The 11,709-nt window shown below is 37.7% G+C and overlaps 1 protein-coding gene and 1 long non-coding RNA gene across 2 annotated transcripts; one reads left to right on the forward strand and one right to left on the reverse strand.

Moving 5' to 3' along the window:
• The first annotated feature begins 5,816 nt into the window (after window positions 1-5,816).
• On the forward strand, window positions 5,817-11,583 carry stx6 (syntaxin 6). The gene is made up of 8 exons (XM_085151765.1): window positions 5,817-6,018; window positions 7,475-7,644; window positions 8,657-8,751; window positions 8,900-8,956; window positions 9,100-9,228; window positions 9,305-9,411; window positions 9,787-9,881; window positions 10,165-11,583. Exons 1-8 carry the CDS (start codon window positions 5,984-5,986, stop codon window positions 10,239-10,241), a joined length of 765 nt encoding a protein of 254 aa, XP_085007891.1. The 5' UTR covers window positions 5,817-5,983; the 3' UTR covers window positions 10,242-11,583.
• Window positions 6,172-6,807, reverse strand: LOC146491057 (uncharacterized). The gene is made up of 2 exons (XR_014872423.1): window positions 6,529-6,807; window positions 6,172-6,378 (listed from the first exon to the last, which is right to left on the reverse strand). It is a non-coding gene; the product is annotated as an uncharacterized LOC146491057 (long non-coding RNA).
• Window positions 11,584-11,709: the final 126 nt, after the last annotated feature.

Genomic DNA, 11,709 nt, shown 5'->3' on the forward strand with positions numbered 1-11,709 from the left:
GTTGTTTTCATTCAAATTACGTTCTTTTCATTCAAATTCCATTCTTTTGATTCTAATTGTGTTGTTTTCATTTAAATTCTGTTGTTATCATTTAAATTCTGCTGTTTTCATTCAAACTCTATTGTTTGTTCTCAAATTCTGTTGTTTTCATTCAAATTCCGTTGTTTTCATTCTAATTCCGTTGTGTTCATTCAAATTCTGTTGTTTTCATTCAAATGCTGTTCTTTTCATTCTAATTCTACTCGTTTTATTCAAATTCTATTGTTTGTTTTCAAATTCTGCTGTTTTCTTTCAAAATCTGTTCTTTTCACTCAAATTCTGTTATTTTTATTCAAATTTTGTTGTTTTTGTTCTAACCCTGTTGTTTTCATTCAAATTCTGCTGTTTTCATTCAAATGCTGTTCTTTTCATTCTGATTCTACTCATTTTATTCAAATTCTATTGTTTGTTTTCAAAATCTGTTGTTTTCTTTCAAAATCTGTTGTTTTCTTTCAAAATCTGTTGTTTTCATTCAAATTACGTTCTTTTCATTCAAATTCCATTCTTTTGATTCTAATTGTGTTGTTTTCATTTAAATTCTGTTGTTATCATTTAAATTCTGCTGTTTTCATTCTAATTCCGTTCTTTTGATTCTAATTGTGTTGTTTTCATTTAAATTCTGTTGTTATCATTTAAATTCTGCTGTTTTCATTCTAATTCCGTTGTGTTCATTCAAATTCTGTTGTTTTCATTCAAATGCTGTTCTTTTCATTCTAATTCTACTCGTTTTATTCAAATTCTATTGTTTGTTTTCAAATTCTGCTGTTTTCTTTCAAAATCTGTTCTTTTCACTCAAATTCTGTTATTTTTATTCAAATTTTGTTGTTTTTGTTCTAACCCTGTTCTTTTTATTCAAATTCTGTTCTTTTCATTCAAATTCTGTTCTTTTCATTCAAATTCTGTTCTTTTCATTCAAATTCTGTTCTTTTCATTCAAATTCTGTTCTTTTCATTTTAATTCCTTTGTTTTCATTCAAATTTTGCTGCTTTTCATTCTAATTCTGTTGCTTTCATTTAAATTCTGTTGTTTTCATTCAAACTCTATTGTTTGTTCTCAAATTCTGTTGTTTTCATTCACATTCCGTTGTTTTTATTCAAATTGTGTTGTTTTAATTTAAATTATGTTGTTTTCATTCAAATTCCGTTGTTTTCATTCAAATTCTATTGTTTTCATTCAAATTTTGTTGTTTTCATTCAAATTCTGTTGTTTTCATTCAAATTACGTTGTTTTTATTCTAATTCTGTTGTTTGTTCCAAAATTCCATTGTTTTCATTCAAATTGTGTTGTTATCATTTAAATTCTGTTGTTTTCATTCAAATTACGTTGTTTTTATTCTAATTCTGTTGTTTGTTCCAAAATTCCATTGTTTTCATTCAAATTGTGTTGTTATCATTTAAATTCTGTTGTTTTCATTCAAATTCTATTGTTTGTTCTCAAATTCTCTTCTTTTCATTCTAATTCTTTTGTTTTCATTCAAATTCCGTTTTACTTATTCTAATTCCGTTGTTTTCATTCTACTTCGTCAGTTTTCCTTCAAATTCTGTTGTTTTCATTTAAATTCTGTTCTTTTCCTTCTACTTCTAATTGTTTTATTCAAATTCTATTGTTTGTTTTCAAATTCTGTTGTTTTCTTTCAAAATCTGTTGTTTTCACTCAAATTCTGTTATTTTTATTCAAATGTTGTTGTTTTCGTTCTAATTCCATTGTTTTCATTCAAATTCTGTTGTTTTCATTCTACTTCTTCAGTATTCATTCAAATTCTTTTGTTTTCATTTAAATTCTGTTGTTTTCATTTAAACTCTATTGTTTGTTCTCAAATTTGGTTGTTTTCATTCTAATTCTGTTCTTTTTATTCAATTTCTGTTCTTTTCATTCAAATTCCACTGTTTTCATTCACAATCTGTTGTTTACTTTCAAAATATGTTGTTTTCATTCAAATTCTGTTGTTTTCATTCAAACTCTCTTGTTTGTTCTCAAATTCGGTTGTTTTCATTCTAATTCTGTTGCTTTTATTCAAATTCTGTTCTTTTCATTCAAATTCCATTGTTTTCATTCAAAATCTGTTGTTTTCATTCAAATTCTGTTGTTTTCATTCAAATTCTGTTCTTTTCATTCAATTTCTTTTGTTTTCATTCTACTTATTTTGTTTTCATTCTAATTCTCTTTTTTTCATTCAAAGTCTATTGTTTGTTGTCAAATTCTGTTTTCATTCTAATTCTGTTGTTTTCATTCAAATTCCGTTATTTTCATTCAAATTCCATTGTTTTCATTCAAATTCTGTTGTTTGTTTTTAAATTGTATTGTTTCATTCAAATTCTGTTCTTTTCATTCTAATTCTCTTCTTTTCGTTCAACGTCTATTGTGTGTTCTCAAATTCTGTTGTTTTCATTCATATTCCTTTGTTTTCATTCAAATTTTCTTCTTTTCATTCTAATTCTGTTGCTTTCATTTAAATTCTGTTCTTTTTATTCAAATTCTGTTCTTTTCATTCAAATTCTGTTCTTTTCATTTTAATTCCTTTGTTTTCATTCAAATTTTGCTGCTTTCATTCTAATTCCGGTGCTTTCATTGTAATTTTGTAGTTTTCATTCAAATGACGTTCTTTTCATTCAAATTCCATTCTTCGACTATATCTAGCCGGTACCTCTCAACCTCACCAGAGAGGTGACATTCCATGTCCCAATTGCCAGTCTTGGTAGCCGGGGATCAGTCCGCCAGGGCCTCCTGCGGGTGGTGGGCCTGCGGGAGGATGGGCCCATGTCCCCTTTTCAGGCTGTGCCGGGCCCCATGGACTAAGGCCCGGACACCAGACACTCGCCCTCGGCCCCAGTAACCCTATCCCGGGCAGGGTAAACTGTTCCTTCAATGTTTTTCTCATAAGGGTCTTCTGAATCGCTCTTTGTCTGGTCCCTCACCCAGGACCAATTTGCAATGGGAGACCCAACCAGGGGGCAAAAGCCCCCAGACAACATAGCCCCTGGGATCCCTGGGTCACACGAACCCCTCCACTACGATAAGGTAGCAATTCACGGGGAGGAAATTTCGTTCTTTTCATTCTAATTCTGTTGTTTTCATTCTACTTCTGTGTTTTTCATTCTAATTCTGTTGTTTTCATTCAAAATCCATTTGTTTTATTCAAAGTCTGTTGTTTGCTTTCAAATTCCATTGTTTCCATTCAAATTCAGTTGTTTTCATTCAAATTTTAATGAAAATAACAGAATTCGAAGTTCAGGTGACTGAGGCCGCTTTGGACACAGGGAATTGGTGGGAAAACTTGTCATTTCCTTGAGTCATTGGGATATGTTATGGTTTCCTCACTGGGTGTTTTTGGCAGACCCAGCTGTCTCCAGTAAGTAATTTCTGATGTGCCAGCAGATTTAATAGAGTGTAAAAACGTTCTTGCTTTCTGTCTCTATTAATAAGACCCATAATATCAGACCAAATATTACCCCTCCTCCTTCCTTTCTGGGCCCATGCCTAAACCGTCCACTACTCTTAGACAAAATAAGCAATCTCTCTGAAGTGGCTCGTAAAGTGAAACTACCCTCTTGCCAACTTGACATTTCATGAACCTCACTATTCAAAAAGGTCTTTCACACCATGTGTTCTTAAGGTAATGAATAATTGCTTTGTTGCTACATATTTCAAACAGGTTATTATTTACCCTCTTTTAAAAAAGCCCAATGCTAACCCCTCCACTTGAGAATTATAGGCCAATTTCAAAACTCCCTTTTATTCCAAAAATCTGAAAAAGTGGTGGCCAACCAGCTAACAGACGTTTGAACTGCATAATTTCAGTCTGAGTTTTGCCAGATGCACTCCACCAAAACAGCTCTTCGTAGAGTATCAAATTATATTTTAATGTGTAGAGACATGGATGAATATTCTTTTCTCTCCTTAAAGACTGTAATTATGTTATAAAGAACTGAATGACAGCAAAATATCTGTCTTTGAATTAATAAAAAACACATGAAGTTCTGATCTGTGCACCTGACAACTTTGTTCCCATAGCAACTAAAAATCTTGGACCACTCTCATGTTCAGTTTCCTCCACTTTGAGAAATCTGGGTGTTACCTTTGATCAGGTGCTCAACTTGGAAAAGCATGTTGACTGTCTTGTCCAAAGTTGTTTTCATCATCTGCAGAACATTTCCTGTCTTAAATACACTGTCTCAAAGTTAAATGGAAATGATTATACATGCTTTAAGTTCATCCTGCCTTGACTATTGTCATTTGTTATTTCTCTGCTTGAGCAAATCATCCCTGGATCACCTACAGATCGTCCAGAATGCCCCTGTGAGGCTTATCGGCAAGTTAAGCAGGTTAACCTCTCTCTAAAAGGTTCTATGTGACACCAATTTTGTCTCTTTATGCTATTTTATTTGGTGCATACCTATTTCTGTATTGTAAACACTTTGTGAATTTTGTTATTGAAAAGCGCTATATAAATAAACCGTAATTACTTACTTACTTATTTAACTTAAACAGAAACGCTAATTTTTTGTGTGTTCTGTGTTGGCTTCTCTCTGGCACCAGCACATTCAAGAGTTACCTAAAACAAAAAATATTATTAGTATTGTTATTGTTGCTGTTTTTGTTGTATGTTCACTATTCTATACAATTCAATTCAATTCAAGCTAGTGAAACCCTAAAGACACAGCAAGTGAATACTGTGACGATAAACTCTGGAGCACCCACAATTTCGTGGGGATGTACAATGACAATGACTGGCCGTTCTATTCTATTCTATTCTATTTCCCAATGGTTGATTCTGTTCATTCGGACGTAGCGTTTTCAATGGGAGAAACGTTTGGTCACTCATCCAAGTGACTTCTTCAGTCTCAGCTGGCTGCAGGTTTCCCCGACCTTATAAACAATACATTTGCACAATAACTGAAACTAGCCCAGTGAATGAACCCTTGATCATTAATATGCAAATTGTGCCTTTCCCCAACTCTGTGTAGGTCACTCATGACCATTGATAAGTGGCCTTTGATCAATGGTCAGTGGTCTATGATCAGTGGTTGTTGATCAATGGACATGAAAATTTACACAAAATGTTTCTCCCATTGAAAATGCTACGTCCAGATGAACAGAATCAACCTTTTATGTTTTACTTACCGGGATGATTGAGCATGCATCAAGACATTCTATTCCATTTTATGTATACAGTGGTCCCTTGTTTATCGCGGTAGTTACGTTCTAAAAATAAATAGATGAATATAGGTGAAATAGATGTTTTAAGACTGTAAAACCCCTCACTACACACTTTATACACTTTTCTCAGACAGACATGACCATTTTCACACTTTTCTCTCTTGTTTAAACACCCTCAAAGTTGAAACCTTGGTAGAAAAATAAGTCCAGTATTATAGAATGAAACCAAAGGCACCCACAGTTGCCTTTGACGGTGCAAAACGTTTCATCGACATTGTTGTGTTTGTTGGGGAGAAAACAAACATACAATGCACTTCAGAGTCACACTGCTAGCGATCAAAGATTTATGTAAATTGGACAAGCTGAACTCATTCTGTACTGTACAAGACCACGGCACGAGATTGATTGACAATGATCTACAGCCAATCAGGACGTAGAACACAATGCGCTGTAAAAAATAAAATAAAATAAAAAATCATGCAAAATTGCACACAAAAAAAAAATCCGCGAAAGGTGAATCGCGGTATAACGAGGGACCACTGTATAATATTGCAATTACATGTTATTTCCCCGCAACTGCTCGTGGCGCTGTTTTCGTATTTGGAAACTGTAGTAAGAGTCGGAGAAGAAGAAGGAGCGTGCCATCGCGGAGCTGTTTCCGGTGCTACGTGTAAACAAAGCCTGTTAGCGGCTCCGGTAGCGGCTTTGTGAGGACGGACCGGCGGAAATCAGAATCCGCGGATTCGGTTACGAGAAAGTGGGTGATGGAGTGAGCAGAGCCGGCGGGATGTCCATGGAAGACCCGTTCTTCGTCGTCAAAGGGTCAGAACTGCGTCGCTAACACAGAGCTAGCAGCTAACATTAGCCTGCGGACAGGTGATAGCTGATACATAATCGATCTGATCATCGATCTGTTTCCGTCAATAGTGAGACCGACGTGCGAGCCGGAGCAGATTCACGGCAGCTAACGTGCTAACGTTAACATAAACGTGTCTTCGCAGTTAGTTTATTAGCATGTTAGCCTGTTAGCTTTGTGTGTGTGTTTTTTTTTTTATCAGATTAAAGTTTTAGGAGGTGTTTTAGACCGTGTGTGTGTGTACCACGATGATGATGATGAGAAAGAATGAGAGACTCTATTTAGATCAAATTTCCCAGCTTCTGTTTGGAGCAGGTGGAATGAAGCTGAAACAGAAACAATTAAAATAATATAATAATAACATTTGGATAGGCGACAGAGAATGAACGAGTGAGTGGATGAATAATAATAATATTGTTATTAATAGTAATGATGACATTTCCAGATAGGTGTCTGTTTATCAGAGAGTCACAGACCTGTTGTGGAGGTGAAGCAGTTTGTGCAGCAGGTGGTGCAGAGCGAGGTCAGGATGATCCGTGGTGGAGAACACTTTGTGCACTGGCTTCGTTTCCACCACAGCTTTATAGTGTCTGCAGCCAATCACAGAACGCTCTCTTGATCACTTTCTATGGTCTCTTGGTGTCGCCAACTTTTATGATGCTCCTCCTCAGTGATCTGTGAGGGGTGGGGTGTGTGTTTTCTCGCGATGTTCCCAATGAATCCCTTAATCACTTGTCACATGAGGGAACACCTGTATCTCCTCCTGATTCACACACAGGACCACAGCTTGTGCTTATATTGCTTCAGCCTGTTTGAACATTACAGATGAGATGTTTGATTTTATTGATCAGTAATAATTAACCTGTTTACAGGTGTAACATTACTTCACCCTAATAGGTTCCTTTCTATAAGTAGCTTTTCTAATGATTACAACTTGATATTAAAGTATGGGTCTTATTCACAAAACTGTTTGTATGAACGTGTCATGTTGTGATTGATCTGTTACTTATCAATATTTTCTCACCTGAATTTGTTCAGATTTAGACTCATTTTGTTTTGACATAATCAGTTCCTTCACATGTTTTCTTCTTTTTCATATTTTGCGTGGAGAAATGGGGACATGGCAGAGTACAGATAGTGAGCCATGTGATTTTAAAAACATTTAGATTCCTTGGCTCTGTAGAAGAACAACCGGGTGGCTGTGCAGATTTGACTGAAATTGTTGCTGGACATTTCAACACTGAACAGTAAACGATCAATAAAGTTGACCATCCAGTTTTGTATTTATTTAGTTTTCCAGTAACCTTACATCACGTGAAAACACCCTGCAGCAGATAGACTTGGTTCTGTTTCTGGTTTGTGCTATTAAGGTTCCTCTGAAGCTCAACTTCACCTGTTTGTTATTTTGTTTTGTTTTTTTAGCGAGGTGCAGAAAGCAGTCAACGCTGCTCAGAGCCTCCATCATAGATGGAGTGAACTGATGGTGGAGGGAGGCGGAGCCTCCAAGGAGGAGATAGACTGGACGACCAATGAGCTGAGGAACAGCCTGCGCTCCATCGAGTGGGACCTAGAGGACCTTGACGAGACAATCAATATCCTTCAAATGTGAAGCCAGCAGAAACACGCACAGGTGTATATACAGGTGTACTGGAAAGGTAAATACAGTTTTATGATTAGAGCATCTGAAATTGGCTGATTCGTTCAGCTGTGGAAAAAGAAAGAAAGAAGAAGAAGAGGAGATGTGTATCACCTCAAAACCCTGGACAGTGAAGACAGTTTTGTTTGTAAATCCTCACATAGACCTGGTGCACAAGGTGAGATGGAGCAATTTGATTGGTTCATAAATGGTTAGAGTCAGTTTGATGACAATTTAATGAAGAAGAGCAGGGTTAACAGACTCCTCCCCTCCCACTGCATCTGAAGCTGCTGATTGACACCCGTTTCCTCGTCCATGCTGAGAGCAGATCAATCAATTAGTAATCATTAATTACATATTTACAAACACTGAAATTGGCTCAATCAATCACTGATTGTGAAGACAGAGTAAGTGATCGTGTTGAATTTATTAGAACAGGTCCCTCTTCTATGGAACCAGTTTCTAGTTTGGATTCAGGAGACACTATTTCTACTTTTAAGATTAGGATTAGGCTTCAAACTTTTCTTTTTGCTTCTCTGGCTCTGTTCCACAGCATGGTTCTGTCTTCATCCCCTCATCCCTAACTGATCTCTCAGAAGGCCACCCCTCACTGAGCATGGTTCTGCTGGAGGTTTCCTTCTGTTAAAAGGAAGAAACCTCCACCTTTCTACTGTCGCCAAGTGTGTGCACATAGGTCGTCTGATTGTTGTTATTTTTTTCAGTTTTCTCGGGCCTTTACCTAACCTAACACTATAGTGATTTTTCGTCATTAACTTCAGCTAATTTATTAAAATGTGTTTCTTATTTTGTTAAATATGCTCTCTGAGCTGAACTAGGTTTTACTTTCATCTTTAACATGCATTAGGGGGCTACATGCCACCCCTGAGTTGAGGTCACGTCACCAACATTGTCATTATGTAACATGTTTTATATGAAAATAAGATAATTCTTCTTAACGGTAAGTTTACGTATTGTCGAGTCGAACCCAAAGAAGTTCAACCTGGATGCTGCCGAGCTGTCGAAGAGGAAGGCCTTCATCAACAGCATGCGGGTTGCCGTCAAGGTAACTTTATTGACAACAGGAGATCAATGGCTCAGACAGAAGGACCCAATCATATTCTAATAATTTACAAGGTAGATCGTTCAGGTGATTAATTACCTGAGATGTCCAGAATTGATCGATTTGATTTGCTGCTGTGTTTGTTTTGCAGGAAATGAAAGCTCAGATGTCGATTCCACCTGCTGCTTCTGACCGAAAGAACAAACAGGTAACTTTCACACCTGCCTACGGGTGATCCATTACCCAAGACTGCAGAACCTTCAGGGCACCACAAGATCTCAGTTGGATCCTCTTGGGGTCCTCCTGTATACCCGGTCTTGGTGCACGTGTAACTGTTGTTGTGACCTTCAGGCTCTGCTGGGTGAACGTGGTGCTCAGGGCCCCATATGGCAGCCTGGTGCAGATAAGTACAGCCGACTGGACCACCAGCTACAGAACGCTAACTCTCAGATCATCGAGGAACAGCAGGTCCAGCAGCAGGTACAAGAACACCTGAGAAACCTAAACAAGCTTTCCACCTTTACAATGCCGCTAAAGTGTTTCCTGTCTCTGATAGCTGATTGCGGAGCAGCAGGATGAGCAGCTGGAACTTGTGTCGGGAACCATCGGAGTCCTGAAGAACATGTCGGAGCGAATCGGCATGGAGCTGGATGAGCAGGCCGTGTAAGAACCAAGTGTAGTAAGAGGGGTGGGTGGGAACATCATGTGACTACAAAATGTCAGAGTGATAAAGGTGATTCGGTAAACTAAAGTTCCTGTGATCCCCAGGTCGGTGCTTTCTCAAAGGCATTATGTTTGTTTTTGTTGTTGTGTTTTTTATGTGACGATTAAAGGTCACTTCCTGTTCTTGCTCCTCACCATAGCGGCTCATTGTCTGATCTTTTGTATATGAAAAACCTTTAGACAGCTTTTAGTTTCTGATATAGTAATTTCCAAATAAAATTTAATTGAACTGGAACTTTATTTGGCCTGTAATAAGCAAAGAGGTGAGGGGGAGAGGAGACACCTGTCAGAGACTTACTTATGTCCTTCCTGCAGGATGTTGGATGACTTTGGCCATGAAATGGACAACACTCAGTCCAAACTGGACAACGTAATGAAGAAGCTCGCCAAGGTGTCCCACATGACCAGCGGTAATCTGCCCAACGACACATGAAACAAGATATGAGTTAACTCAGAGGGGTGGGCAGGGTTTTAGATGTTCAGAGCTGATGAATCAGAAATGATCAATTAGGGCAGGAAATTTTGTAGCTTTAAGCTGATTTGGATTTATTGATGATGATGATGATGATGGAAGTATTGATCTTGCTGTAGTTCTTCCCTCTGCGGATTGAACTGAGCTGGAGTCAGTGTGACTACCTGTATTGATGAGGTGCACTCACCTGTACTCATCTTATTAACTCTGTGTGTTTGCAGATCGTCGTCAGTGGTGTGCCATCGGCGTGCTGCTTACCATCCTCTTCATCATCGTTCTCCTTTTCTTTATACTCTGATCAATGCCTCCACCTATCGACATGAAATCTTAATCCCGTTTACTGGACTCCATTTATACTCTACTGAACATTCTTTGGACTATGCTGAACTTTATTTAGACTCTAATGGACTCTTCCTGCTGATCGGGAGTGAACAGCACTTTTGGTTCCTTGAGTGTTTAACTGTTAGAACCACCTCAGAGGTCAAAGGTCATGTTTGGTGTGGTTTTGATTGGTTGTTCTTTTTATTTAAAACTGAAAATAACAAGTTTCACTCGAGTTTAATGTGGACTTATTCTGCTCCTTTGCACAGTAGCTTCGCGTGAGTCACAGCTCAAAGTAATCGTTCTTTCATTTGATATAGGCCTTGGTGCAGCCCCTCAATTTATCCTCCAACGCTTCAAGACAGTCTTATTGGCTGCCCCTCATAAACAGAAGGTATGAACAGCAGGTGGGTGGGGCTTCTATCCTCTCTCTGTGGCATCTTCCAGATTCAAGAGTAGAAAAAATGTTGAGAGCAGTCTGAGCTCTTGGCTCACAGGGAAAACTATATCCTCCTGAGAACCAAGGAAAAAGGAATATTTTTGTGATTTCCTTCCTTTTTGGAGCTAAAAGAGGCCACCCAGACACATGAGATCTCAATGGAAAGCCCAGGATGTCCTCTATTTAGTACGTCAGGACTTAGTAGGGTAGAACAAATAATTCAAAACATATAGACCAAAAGCAAATGTCCATTAGAGAGGAAATGATGAATAGGCTGGTTCTCAGGAGGGTATGCACTGTGACTTAATTATTAGAAACTTTAATACAAACATCCGTCACAGGAGCAGGAGACACATGACAGGAAGTGAGGAGAGCAGGTCCACTTTAAAGACACTTTTATCCAGTTGTGTTGAATACTAATCTTAATTTAATGTCAGAGTTTAACTCACATTTAGTTCAGTTCAAACTGGTTTAGTTCAGTTTGAACTTCATGGCAGTACTTTACAGCTAAAGTAGAAACACTAAAATTCTTGTTTTGTTTTTTGACTGAAACAGTTTTATTTTATTGTCTTTTTTATTTCTGTTTCCTGTATTTATCACATGTGCAGCATATTGAGTGACTTATTGACCTGTGGATGACTTCCTGTGGCTCCTTTAGTGTACTGTCCTGAAGGCTGGTGAGCAAGTTAGTTAAAACATGAAAATGGATGACGGCAGCAACAGCCAGTCACATTGTCCTAGATATCGGGTTTATGGTACGCCGTGATGGTGGCAATTCTCCTGTGGCCGCTAAAGTGTTTCCTGAATAAGTGATCTCAGTGTTCTGATGTCTGACTGAAACACAAAACAAACTGAAATAAAGATTGTGACAAACCTAAAATTTCACCTGCTTTTACACTAAAGATTAACTAGACTGCTCATGTTTCCGCAAAACTTTATTCCTCACACTAAAGAAGAATAAATAATGAGTGTCTGAATGGAGAAAGCTGTTAAAGATCAGTGATTG

Source organism: Neolamprologus multifasciatus, chromosome 23 (genome assembly GCF_963576455.1).
Source record: "Neolamprologus multifasciatus chromosome 23, fNeoMul1.2, whole genome shotgun sequence".
In the NCBI taxonomy this organism is placed as follows: domain Eukaryota; kingdom Metazoa; phylum Chordata; class Actinopteri; order Cichliformes; family Cichlidae; genus Neolamprologus; species Neolamprologus multifasciatus.